The sequence below is a fragment of the Echinops telfairi genome, unplaced genomic scaffold (assembly GCF_000313985.2).
Source record: "Echinops telfairi isolate 266 unplaced genomic scaffold, ASM31398v2 ScPeMD7_10;HRSCAF=50, whole genome shotgun sequence".
Taxonomy (NCBI): Eukaryota; Metazoa; Chordata; class Mammalia; order Afrosoricida; family Tenrecidae; genus Echinops; species Echinops telfairi.
In genome coordinates, this window is record NW_022103907.1 from 6,600,644 (window position 1) to 6,614,058 (window position 13,415).

General features: G+C 45.4%; 1 protein-coding gene across 1 annotated transcript in view; it reads left to right on the plus strand.

The window, feature by feature from the left end:
• Positions 1–13,415, plus strand: part of RASGRP3 (RAS guanyl releasing protein 3) — a gene marked incomplete at its 3' end in the record, with an annotated part of 89,272 nt that overhangs the window by 48,181 nt on the left and 27,676 nt on the right. The window contains exon 10 of the mRNA XM_045287026.1: positions 1,344–1,619. Coding sequence (XP_045142961.1) covers positions 1,344–1,619 — 276 coding nt within the window. The remainder of the gene's footprint in view (positions 1–1,343; positions 1,620–13,415) is intronic.

Here is a 13,415-nt window from a genome sequence, read left to right on the forward strand (position 1 = left end):
ACTTACACCACTGGTCCTGAAGGGATCATCCACCCTGGATTCCCTGTGTTTCCAGTTCCCATCTGTACCAATGTACGTCCTCTGGTAAAGACCTTCTTTTTAAGGCACATTGGGCCAGGTGGATAAGTGCCATGAGGCAGTTCAAACCCAAGAGCAACCCCAGGGAAGAAAGAATGAGGCTATCTGCTATCGGTCAGATTTGCAGCCTCGGGTGCAGTAGTTACAGGTTGGGCTGCAATCTGAAAGGTCAGCAGTTGGCAACCACAAGCCATTCATGGGAGAAAGAAGGGGCTTTCTACTCCCGTAACCAGTCACACTCTCAGAAACTCACAGGGCAGTTCTACCCTGCCCTGTAGGGTCGCTATGAGTCAGCAACGACTCAATGGCCGTGAGTTCTGAGTTTTACGAGTCAGCATCAGCTCAGTGGCAGTGGGCGGAGGCACTCCAAGTCTCCTGCTCATGAACATCAGCAGTTGCTAGAGGAAGGGAGGGACTTAACTTGATGTTACTGAGGCAATCACAAGCCGGCGGGATGGGATGACCATGGTAGGAAATCATACATTTGGCCCTGTGGATGGGACAGCTCCCGAGTTGCAAGCTTGCTTTGAGAAAGGGGTGATTCCAGGTACTGGTCTTTTGGTTAGCGGCCACGTGCTTGCCCACTGTGCCACCAGGGATCCTTTGGAGACAGGGTCTCACTCACTACCATCGAGTCAATGCCAACTTAGACCTCCATGAGCGTACCATCTTTCATGTAGTCTTCTTGGAACAATGAGCGAATGTTAGTTAATACGATACTCGCTTCAGTTTGTGGACCGTAATATTTCCATGAATGACAAAATGCTTAAATATACATGTCATTTAACACACCACTATCCTTAGTTGGTAGGAGTCCTGGTTGTGGAGTGGTTCCACATGGGGCTGAGGTCCTCAAGGTCTGTAGTTCAAAACCACCAGCCGCTCTGTGGGAGAAAGATGAGCCCTGCTACTGCCATCAACGGTTAGCGTCTCAGAAATTCACAAGAGCAGTTCTACCCTGTCTTAGCGGGTCGCTGTGAATTGATACCCACTGGATGGCCCTGATTTGGTTTGGTTTTTTCTTGAATAGGTAGCCAGAGGCCTGGGTGCTTTCCATTTGATAGTGGGCTGTGTTTCATCTCACATAGCCGGGTCTAGGATGCTTTTCTAACTTACCTTTTCCTGGTTAATACAGCCCCGCGCCAACTTAGGTGCGAGCGAGATTTCTCTCTGGAGCCGAGGAATTTCCTCAGCATACACTGCAGGGCCTGGCGGTGGGCAAAAGGAAGGTGGTCTGAAAGCTCTTCTTTTGTATCCGTTCCCAGAATTGGAATGAAATGACAGAGTTGGTCTCCTCCAATGGCAACTACTGCAATTACCGCAAGGCGTTTGCAGACTGCGATGGCTTCAAAATCCCCATCCTGGGAGTCCACTTGAAAGACTTGATAGCGGTCCATGTCATTTTCCCAGACTGGATGGAGGAAAACAAAGTGAACATTGTGAAAATGCACCAGCTCTCTGTTACCCTGAGTGAACTGGTCGCCCTGCAGAGTGCCTCGCACCGCTTAGAGCCCAACATGGATTTGATCAACCTGCTCACGGTAAGTTCTGAGGGGCCAACTTTGTGGTCATAACTCTTTGGGCTTCACGATGCAGGGGAAACAGGGAGATCTGCGGGTGGGGGATTGAATTCATGATGGGGTAAAGGGGAGACTGCAGGGCCTGAGACTCAGCATGGGGGTGCAGAGGGGCCCAGCCTCTACACAGACGGCTTGTATTTCTGGAGCTCTTGGAAAGGATCTTGGAAAGTTGTCATCAGCCCCACCCTCTCCTTTATCCTCCCCATCTACTTCATCACCTCCTGCTTTTTGTCCCTGTCTCATCTGCTGCTTTTCACCCACACGGTATTAATTAGTTGGAGGCTGGAGTAAAGCAATACCTCCAGGATGGTCCCCTCTTATGGCATCCAACAGGACCTTCACAAGCTGCTCGCTGAGCACCAGTTTGCCATTAAACTTTCCCACATCACATTGACTTTAAGGAAGCTTGAAATCACTCCTACTCCAAGATGATGTCTTCTAGTTCCAGGCCTTGACACTTCCTTTAACATGCCTGCCCCCACCCATGTGGGCAGCAGTGGTGGTTCGCTGTTGGTTCACCTTTCCGATGGGAATGAATCTTGGGTTGGCTTCCTGGCCAATGCGCCATAAGTACAGCTGCCATCGGTCTTGTAGTGGAGGGCTGCCTGTTCCTGTTGATGTCGAATGGGTTTCAACAGAGCTTCCAGAATAAGACAGAAGAGAGGCCTGGCAATTGATGTCCTAAAAATCAGCCAATGAAAGCCCCATGTAGCACAATGTTTTCTTGTGTAAGTAATTTCTATGAATCTACAGTTGACTTGACAGCAATCAGTAACATGTGTCCAGCTCAAATTCATTGACCACTATCCTCCTGGAGGATCTTCTAGTCTTAAAAACAGTGATGTATCTGTCCTTGCCCTTTATACTTTTATTAACCGTAGAAGGTGTGTTAGTCCAGGTAGACTAGAGAAAAAAATCCAGGGAGACTCATATGCATATGAACAAAGAGGTTTTTATACAAGAGCAATTGGATATTGAGAAAGCATCACAACCCAGTCCAGTTCAAGCCCATAAGTCCGATATTAGCCTATATGTCTGATCGCAATCTATAAAGTCCTCTTCAGACTCACAAAACACATGCAATGACACCAAATGCAGGATGATCACAGGCTGGTGGGTCCTTGGATCCAGTGGTGTTGTAAGCATCTGAGCGCTGGCAGGGGTCTCTATGTGTCTTCTCTAGCTTCAGAAGTCTGGTTGCATCAGGGTAGGTCCAAGTGGCTTCTCCAGCTCAGGGCACTAGCATAGTTCATGTGTCTTGTCAGCTGCAATGTCTCCCAGGGAGTCAGCAGAGAGAGAGAAGTGTCCCCCACCTCCAAGAAGGAAATACCGGAATTCTCAGAATCCTTAGGGAAAGGCCATGCCCACACAGAAGCCTCATTGGCTATGACCCGATTGGCAGTCTCCCAGGGAGTCAGCAGAGAGAGAGAAGTGTCTCCCACCTCCAAGAAGGAAACACCGGAATTCTCAGAATCCTTAGGGAAAGGCCACGCCCACACAGAAGCCTCATTGGCTATGACCCGATTGGCAGAGTAGACGCCACCGCTTCACTCTTAATCCTCACAAGTCCCAAATTGACACCAAATTATGTAACTGAGATTGATCTGTTTGCTCTCCTGCCCAGTACTTCTAACAGCACCTGGCATATTTAGGAGTTCAAGAGAAGAATTTAATGTTAACATTCAAGAATAATGTAGGCCAGGCAGACCTACAACTCATATTTTGTCATGCCTCCATACATGTAGCTGGTCTCCAGCTCATAGCACTTGTTGACACAGGAGGTGTCTGGAAGAGACTATTTGCCATTGCTTGCTTCTTTGGGGGTGGGAGTAGAGGAAGAATAACCAAATTGTCTCACCATTGCTTAAATGAGTGAAGGTACAACTTCCTTGTTTGTGTAGTTAACACCAGAGCACCTGAAACTTGGTTCCTTAATACTGAATTGTCCATGTTCATGTTACTGCCCTGGAAAACAAAAGCAATTACTCTTGTGAAGGCCTGGGAGTCTAGCTCTCCCAGGACTGCTGTGCTGGCATCAGAGCCTGGTTACTAGGGCGTCTCACAAACTGTTCCTAGAGCACATTGAAGTGACCCCAAGAAGAGAACCCCTAAGAACAGGCAGTCGTCCTGCCAATGCACCTTCTTTATAAAGCAGAAGTGGCCAACACACAGAAGCAGAAATCTCTGGAGGCCGAATTTGTTTGACAAATTATAAACACACAGAGCTTCTCTATTAGGAGAGAGAGAGAGAGAGAGAAGACTTGCAATAATCCAAGCACCTGAATTTAGTAGTTACTTTTACCTGGAATCGCCTTTCTATGAGTCAGTGTCCCGAGTTGCAGCCTAATCAGACGGCGAACCCACAGCCACATGTGACATCTGCACACCGGTCTCTACGTGCAGCTTGGTTTCCATCGCCTGTGCCTAGGTTAATGTTGAAAGTAACTTTCAGAGCAGCTGCCTACACTGGCGTAATTTCTCTCTAGAGGAAAATCAAAGCTAGTGTAGGAAAAATTTATTTTGAGTTACTGATGCCGCAAGCAAAATAATGACAAGGATGTTCCAAAAAGCCTTGAAGGATTTCACATGACACTTTGAGGCTGCATATGAAAAATTTGAGATCTATAATTAAAATCTAAGGACTAGGAAACCAATTCAATCAGAATCTCTCTCTCTGTCTCTCTTTCACTCTCTCTATCCTCCCTCCTCTTTCCTCTCTCTCTCGGTCCCCTCTTACTCCTTATTTTGCTCCCCAAAGTATGGAAGGAAGCATTAGAAGCCATCAAGCACGACAGTTAGTTACTGCCATGTTGAATAGCGTCGTGCCATCAAGCACCACAGTTAGTTACTGCCATGTTGAATAGCGTAGTGCCATCAAGCACCACAGTTAGTTAGTGCCATGTTGAATAGCATAGTGCAGTGGCAGGATTCCTAGATGGAAGACCCTGTTTTCAGCTCTGCTTCTAAAGTTGCATAGCTGTTTCTTCTAGCTAACCCACCCTGACTTCATTTGTTTTTGGTAAGGGGTTTATGTTCACTTCTGAGGCTCTTTCAGCTCTAATTTTTTATGATTCTCTATGTGAGGAATCATGGGGCCTTGAGAAGAAGGAGCCAAGTGTCAACCTGTTTCTAAGTGCCAGTCCAAGAGCACCTCGGCATAGGACAGTGCAAGCACAAGTGCACTAAACATCAAGCCAAGAGATGGCCTCTCACTCTGTATCCAAGGAGAAACCCTGAGCTGAGCCAAAATAGGCTGAAAGAGTTCATCCCTGAAAGATGGGGACCTAGTTTAGGAGATGGACTCATCTCTGTTTGGATTAGAACCCTGTGATTGTGTACAGATAACTACCTAAGGGTGGGCCTCCCTGCCTGTACTTGCGGTCTTTAAAGGGTCAGTTCCTTTTCCCCCACTGACTTTATTCTAGTTACCTAAGGCTGCTATTACAAAAAAGCCACACCTGGGTGACTTTAACCAGTGGAACTTTATTTTCTCACGGTTTAAGTCAGGCCGTCCAAATCCAGGGCTATCCACTAATGGGGTAAGGCTTTCTGCCTGCTCTGGGGAGGAGGAATCCTTTTTATTTCTTTTCCGCTTTTGCAGCCTCTCCGTTCCTTAGTTTCTTGGTGATCTCCACAGGCCATCTCTTTCTCTCATTTGTATTTGCTAATTGCTGTGCCTAATCTGCTCTTTTTATATTGAAAAAAACGAATGTTGTTGTTGATTGCCAGTTGATTCAGTTCTGACTTATAACACTCTGAAATAAAATGTAATGAGGGAATTGTGTGTATGGTATTGCCTCGATCGCCCCTAAGCACAATTTTCTTCATAACAGTTTTTCTATTTTCATTTTATTTCAGAGTATGGTGGCCCAGAAAAAATTACCTTGGGGGCCACATGCGGCCCGCGGGCTGCCAGTTTGACACCCCTGCTTTAAAGCATCCTTTTGCTGGCCTTCTTTTCATCTGTTTACCTGCTAAGTCCATGATACTGGGCTTTCTTCTCCTGCAAACAGTTATAGTCTCGGAAGTCCACAGGGGGGCCTCTGCGTCATCCTTGACACAATAGCAATGAGTTTTAGAGAGACCCTAAAAGAATCCATCATGCAAAACTTCACAGCATTACTCCAGGAATCAGTATGAAGAAATTGCAAAATGTCAGTTACTAAAATGTCCTTCCATTCACACCAAAAACCTGAAACGATCTAGATCATGACTCCGCACGAATCCACCATCTCATCAGCTGACATTCCATAATTATGTTACCAGTCAAAACCTGCTATCTAACTCTTTTGCAAATGAAGGAGGCAGCCCGTCCTTTGAGGACAGTGTCAGTTAGGCCTCTGCCCTTGCCCTTCACTTCCTTCTGGAAGTCAGGATGTAACATCCAGCTGCTCTGAGGAGCGGGCTTCCTCCATGGCTACCTCTTCTGGGCAGATGTGCAGGCACTACGGAACCAGTGGGCACCTCTTCTGGATTTCTACTAATTCTTAGGTGGCGTGAGGCCTTGCAGATCAAAAGTACTGTGGAAGGGAAGACAGAGAGAGCCATCGGCATTGGAGAGGGTGTTTGGCAGAGAGGTGTTGACCAGCTTCCTAGTGTTCTCACAGGAAAGCCATCTGGCCCACAGGGCATAGCAGGCTCCTAGTTCAAGATTGTAGTAGGTGCAGGAGCAGGAATGGAGCTCTTTAGGTGCTCTGCCATGGAAGCTCTGACCCAACACAGGAGGAAAGTAGAGTGCTTAACCTGCAGGCACGAGAGTCGCACAGCCCAGACTTTTCCAGCGTGGTTTCTTCGCAGCTTCCTTCTGCACAGAGGAATAATCCATGGTTGGACTGATCGCAGTGAAGAGCACATCAGTAAAGCGTGCTGGTGTTCAGTGCTATCCAGTTGGTCCGTTCCAATTCACGGTAACCCGAGGTACAACAGAACAAAACTGCCTGGTCCGGCACCATCCTCACACTTGTTATATTTGAGCCCATTGTTGCGGCCACTGTGTCCTTCCACCTCCTTGAGAGGCTTCCTCTTTCACTCACCCTCTACTCCAGTAAGAATGAGGTCCTTTGCCAGGAAATGATCTCTCCTGATTATAGCCTCAAAATTACAGGAGAAAGAGTCTCACCAGCTTCACTTTTAAGAAAGTTTCTGCGTGTACGTCTTCCAAGACAGATTAGTCCGTTTTTCTAGCAACCCATGATACTTCACATATTCCTAAGCAACACCATCATTCAAATGCCCTACTGTGTTTGCCTGACCCATCTTCTCTGACAGGTAGGAATTCCTGGGAAAGATGCTGTGGCCTCTTCACCCTGTGTCTTCAGTATCCAGCTCATGCCTGTATATGGTAGGCACTCAACAGATAGTTGCTGATGAAGAAAAGAAATAGTAAACAAATATCAGATGATATCATGTTAAGATTATATTCGATTTTGTATTGATTGAATTCTGTAGACATTGGGCATATTTTAAATGCCATCCCCTGCTTTTTTTTAATGGTTTATTCTAACAGTATTGTCACAAATCGACACCAGGTGAAAGGTTACATCCAGGTTGTCTTGATATTGATCAACAATCATGTGATTAATCAACGCTACTTAAATATGAGGTAAATTCTGTTTCTTCTTTAGAGGTTTATTTCCAAAGTCCCAGGGGAAAAAGAAAACAATGAAAACAGGACTATTTGTTAAATGTTTATAAATTCCTATAGTGTTCGAATCCTCCCACAGATCAACTTTGCAGACTTCCTATTTTGTTAACAATGACCCGTTCTGTTGGACTTTTCCCTGCTCCTGGGATTAAGTGGAAGAGACGAGAGGGAAATGGCCTAGTCGAGAAGAACCACCTGTGTAAAGTCTCTGAGACAGAAGGGAGCTTTGGAGGAGGACAACCAGCCCTCCCTTCCTAGCAAGACCCACCCTTGAGGGAGCCTTTACGTCCAGTACATAGGGAATTCAGAGCAGGTGCGCATGGTTCTTAAGTAGCCATCCTGTAGGGTAAGACAAGGATCAAAGATATTTTAATGATTTAAAAGCTGTACATGGAGCAAGTGAAGGTGATTACCATGAAGAGGGCAGCATTCATCCTCGTCTTTCTTACTAGAGAACCGCTGTTCTCTTGGTCAATGGCGTCTGTAACTGTGGTTCAGTACACCCAGGGACTCTCAAACAATGAAGACGTTGGGAGAGGCTCATCTGTTGGTAGGAATCCCAGCTTGGCTCTCAGCTTCGATCTACTTCAAGGACAAACTAGATGGGGACAGTCTACGGCTGGGCAAAATTTTCTCAGATGTGACTGCAGGCTTATGCAAGCCATCGTTCTGGGAGCTGGGTTCGCTCGGTCCATTTGTGTTTTTGTTGCATGCATGTCCCTGTTTTTGAAATTGATCATCTTTTATGATATTGCACTTCTCGTATGCAGGAACTGATGGTCACTGCTTTTGGAATTGTCCATGGATTCATTTACTTGTTCTTTGTCTTTTCTCACATTTTTTTCATTTTTCTCTCTTCAGTCTTAGCTCTGCCCTTAATGTCCATGTAATTTTAGGCAAATTGCTTCCTTTCAGTGAGCCTCGCCATCCTCCTCTGTAGAATGGGGTTTACCAAGATCTTAGTCGCAGACTTCTTGAAATACGTTAGGTAGCCTGTATATGTTACTTTCTCTTCCCTTATTATTTTTGTTCTTTTTTGACCTCATGCTACTGTAGAATGTGCCTTTGGAAAGGCCAAGATAACATATTTTATCCTCTGGAACGGCGGTTCTCAACCTGTGGGTCGTGACCCCTTTGGGGGTCAATGACCCTTTCACAGGAGTCGACCGATTCATAACGGTAGCAAAATTACAGTTATGAAGTAGCAATGAAAACAATTTTATGGTTGGGGAGTCACCACAATATGAGGAATTGTATTTTTTTTATCGTTTTATTAGGGGCTCATACAACTCATCACAATCCATACATACATCAATTGTGTAGAGCACATTTGTACATTCATTGCCCTCGTCATTCTCAAAACATTTGCTCTTCCCTTAAGTCCCCGGCATCAGGTCCTCATTTTTGTCCCCTCCCTCCCCGGTCCCCACTCCCTCATGAGCCCTTGATAATTTATAAATTGTTATTTTGTCATATCTTGCCCGTCCAATGTCTCCCTTCACCCACTTTTCTGTTGTCCATCCCCCAGGGAGGGGGTCACTTATAGTTCCTTGTGATCGGTTCCCTCTTTCCAACCCACTCTCCCTCTACCCTCCCAGTATCTCCACTCACACCACTGGTCCTGAAGGCATCAGCCGCCCTGGATTCCCTGTGTTTCCAGTTCCTATCTGTACCAGTGTACAAAGGAATTGTATTAAAGGGTCACAGCATTCAGAAGGTTGAGAACCACTGCTCTAGAATAAACCTGCTATTTTGATAAGACAACGTGAATTGGCAAATGAATCCATTTGCCCTCACTCTGAAACAACTGACCCAACCCCTAGCTACAACAAATTCTCTATCAGAATCACCTTCACTTGCTGAAAGTACCACTTTTAAATCATTATAAACTCTTTAAACCTTGTCTTGCAATAAAGTATGGCTAACGAAGAGCCATATGTACCTGTTCTGAATTATCTACAAATTGAACTTAAAGGCACACTTAGGGATGGGTCTTGCTAGTAACTGGGGACCGGCCTGATTGAGCCAAAGCTCCCTTGTGTCTCAGGTGATTACACATGTGATTCTTCTAACCTGGAAGCCCATTTCCCTCTCTTGACCTGCTCATCCTTCCTGGGCCCCTGGGAAGCACTGCCACTAGATGACTGGGAACTTAGGCTGTGTGCTCTGTGTTACACCCCATTCCTTTCTTCTGTTGCCCTCGTGAAGCCCTGTAGTAAACAGCGACTTGTGTAAAAAGTTAACCTCGAACCCTCACCACTTCTTCCTTCCAGTTTCAAAATCTGTAAGGACAGGGTCTGTCTGCCATGTTCATTACTTGTGTCTTTAGCCCCCTGAACAGAATCTGGCAGATGAAAGAAGGGAACAGTTGGAATGGGGGTGACCCTTCCTTTCAGGGAAGAGTTGGGGAAGACATTGTCACCTGTGCCCCTGCGGCCACCACCCCCCCCCCACAGCACACACATGCACACTCATATAAGCAGGAGATCTGAAAGCTGATGTTTCTGTTTCACAGTATACAAAACAGGCCGGTGATTCTTTTCATTGTATTTTTAGAACATCAGTTACTTTTACCATTCTGAGTATATGCAAACAACTGGAAAGCCCCTGTGTTTTTAGTCTCATTAACAATAACAAAAAAAAATGGAGGAGAGAGAGAGAAGGAGACTTGCAAAAATGGTGAGTGGGGATAGTTTGATGATGAAGTTGCCTTATCAGATGATTCTCCAATCAAGGCAATGTAGATGCTAGGGTTCAGATAAGAATCCCCCACCGTCTTCGCTGACAAGAAGGCGTGCTGAATGCAACCACCTGAAACAGTGAATCAGGACTCTTCTCAGAAGCAACTGCGCTCAAATATGTGCGACGGTAACACATGGTCTTGAAATTTCACTGAGAAGCTGCCTATATGAAATATCTATCATCAAATGTATCTAGATCTAGATCTTTTAAAACATATATATGTAGAATGTGGAATAGGTTGCTCTTTGGAGCTCAGAGTCCTTGTGCTCAGAGGAGAACGGAGAGAGGAAGTGGGATCGTGACCCAGGGCAACTGCATATCCACAGAGAAGCACACTGGCATTTGGCTGCTGCCCTGACTGCAGCCAAGCCCTGCTGTTCCCATCGATGGGTCCTTTAAGCAAACCAGCCAGCTGTGCCTCGGCGCATGTCATCTTCACCACAAGACGGAGCTATATTAGTCCTATTCCCAGTTCCGAGATTAGGAGACTGAGACTCAGGAAGGGCAGTGGCTTATAAGTAGAAAGCAAATATTTGAAGCAGACGAGCATATGCATTTCCATAATAAGGTAAGATATCTGTCTGTGTGACCTATGAAAATACTCAAAGAGGTCCTGTATCTTTTGAAAGAGCAGCTCTCCAATGTAACATGTAGCTTATTTGGCTCTCTGGTCAGATGTCCCAGCACTACAATTATTTGATCTCCAGCAGATGCCACCGTGAGTGATCTCTGCTCTCTTGGGACTTGAGGGCTGATTCAGAAGGGAAGAACATCCTACTCAAGCTTCAGATGAGCTCCCGATAACAAGAAATTCTGAAGGAAGAAATCACTGGTTTTCACTCTTTATTTGTGTGATGTTTGCAAGGCCAGGCAGCAGCCTGAGCCTGCCCAGACAGAGGTGGAAAAGACAGAGGGTTGACTGCCCACTTGCACAAAGCTCTGAGCCCAGGCGTGTTCCACTGGGACGTTTGCAAAATGGCAGCCATTGCCCACGGCTGATGTTTTATGTCACCCACATGGAATATTTTAAAAAAAGAAGAAGAAGATGTTTCTTCAGGATCACGTGACAAGGTCATAGAGTGGGAGCAAAATGTGGAACCGAACTCAAAATGATAAACGCCATCAAGCTTGCTCATCAGCTAGAGATTCGTGGAACCACCAAGACTGTGATCCTCAACCATCCCTCAGGTCTGGCACCGGATTCGCCATGTGTTAGAAGAATCCATCATTAAAATCAAAGAATGGCGTTCGCCCACGGACAGCATTCGGAGGGTGAGGAAAGGAAGCAGGAAGCCCAGGCAGGTCTGGGATAAAGGATGGTGAGTTGGGGAGATGACAGGGATGCGTTGAAACAAAATGCATACGGATTGCGGAATGCGACCCTGATGGTCTCCTGTGTAACTCTTCGCCCAATCAAAATGATCAAAGAAATAAATGTTTCCCGTGAATGGGCCACATTGAACATTCTGAAAATCTTATCAAACTGCACGTTTTGAACAATGTCCGATTCATCTCAGACCACGCAGCGCCCCAGTGTTTTTCTAACCAACTCAGATTGTCATCATATGCTTCCTTATGGTGAAACTAAGTGGTATGATACCTGTTTGTTGTACCAATACCTTTATCAAAATATCCCTTCTGTGCATCCCACTCCACTCTAACAGAATGGCCTGACTCAGACACGCATTTGTTTTGTGGCTAGCTCCTCTCCCCTAAGAATGCTGAGCCTGTGGACGGAGGAGTATTTGTTGTTCAACAGATGGTAGATGCAATATTTGTTCTTTGTGAGCAAGATTTGTTTGTGGTTTACAATGATGCCCATGGCAACTTTATAGGGAAAAAAACCCTTTATTATATTTAGGAGAAAAAAGTATGATGTTTAGGAAAGAAGTTTAGTTGACAAAGTGTAAATAAAACAATAGATGACTTGAAACATGAAAATGTTCATTTAAGTGTTGTCTTCCGAGGGACAGTGCCTCGATTGTTCCTTGATATATATTCGATACTTAATAAAGATTTGTTGAATGAAAATGAATGATCCTAAAGTATAATGATGCTGACTCTTTAACAAACACACCAAAACTGGATCGAACCAAAAACAAACCCGTGAAAAGCGGCTGTGCATTTTCTCTTGTTTCCTTGTTTCATTCCCCTACCCCCCCACCCCCACCCCCCTGCGCACACACTCCACGTTCAGACACCTTGTGTTCTCACCTTTAAGATGAACACGTTCACGGGATTGTCAATAAAAGGTCACAAGACGTGATCATTTTCACTTTGGGGGGAGCAGGTGACTCATCAGGAATGTGTGATTGAAGGGATGGAGCAGGGACTTGCCTTGGAATTTCTGTGGGGCTTCCTCGTGTCTTGGGTCAATGGAAAACTCACTTTCAGGCTGTAGCGTTTCAGCCATCACCTCTCAGCTGGTTCTAAATTGTCTTTGCTGACAGTAATCTCTTCTCCTTCTTCATCCTTCAAGCCAGGACCCACGCGGTTTAGAAGTTCTTCTGCGAACCTACCCTTACCATTTTAGTCCTCAGTGGCTGCCACCAATAATAATAAACTGTAAATAAAACCATAATCATAGCAACAACATCAGGTGCTTTTTGTTGAGTTTTTAATGTGTTTTCAATTGCTCTGTGAAGTTGTGTGTGTGCATTATTTCATGAGATCCTGATAAAAATCTACTTCGTGTCAAGTCCTCTGATCATCCTCATTTTATAGATGCAGGAACTGTGCCTCAGAGGACATAACTTACTCAAAATCACAGAGCTAGTAAGTGGCAGGCTCATCATTTGAACCCAGGTGTCTCTGCCTGCACAACCTCTACCCCCTGTCCTCCTTACTATTCTACTTCTATGAACAATTCACTAGAGCGAGGTGACTCACTTCACACTTAACATGCCCTGTGTTTAATCAAGTCCTCTTTCTGTGTTTAAAGAAACTGTTAGGCAATAATTGTATCCTATGTTGTGTCACCAGAACCAACACCAACTCCTACCATGGAGTTGATGCCAACTCACAGTGAGAGCAAACACACCAAAAGGCCAGTCCCACTGCCACTGAGCCCATTCTGCCTCATAGAGATCCTGTAGTGTACGTGGATTATACATTGAACTGCTAACAGCAAGGTCAGCAGTTCGAACCTGACATAGTCCAAGACAGAGAGAGAGAGAGAAACTTTCTATTCCAATAAAGGTTAAAAACCTCAGAAACCCAAAGGGGGAATTTTACTCTGTCCTATAGGGTTGCTATGAGACCTAACTTAGGATCCTGAGATAATAGGGACCTAGCAAATGGCTCCTTTAATTCCATAAATCTCTAATTAGGCCTCTAAGATAGCATTTGTGACCTGGCATGGACACCAGGTG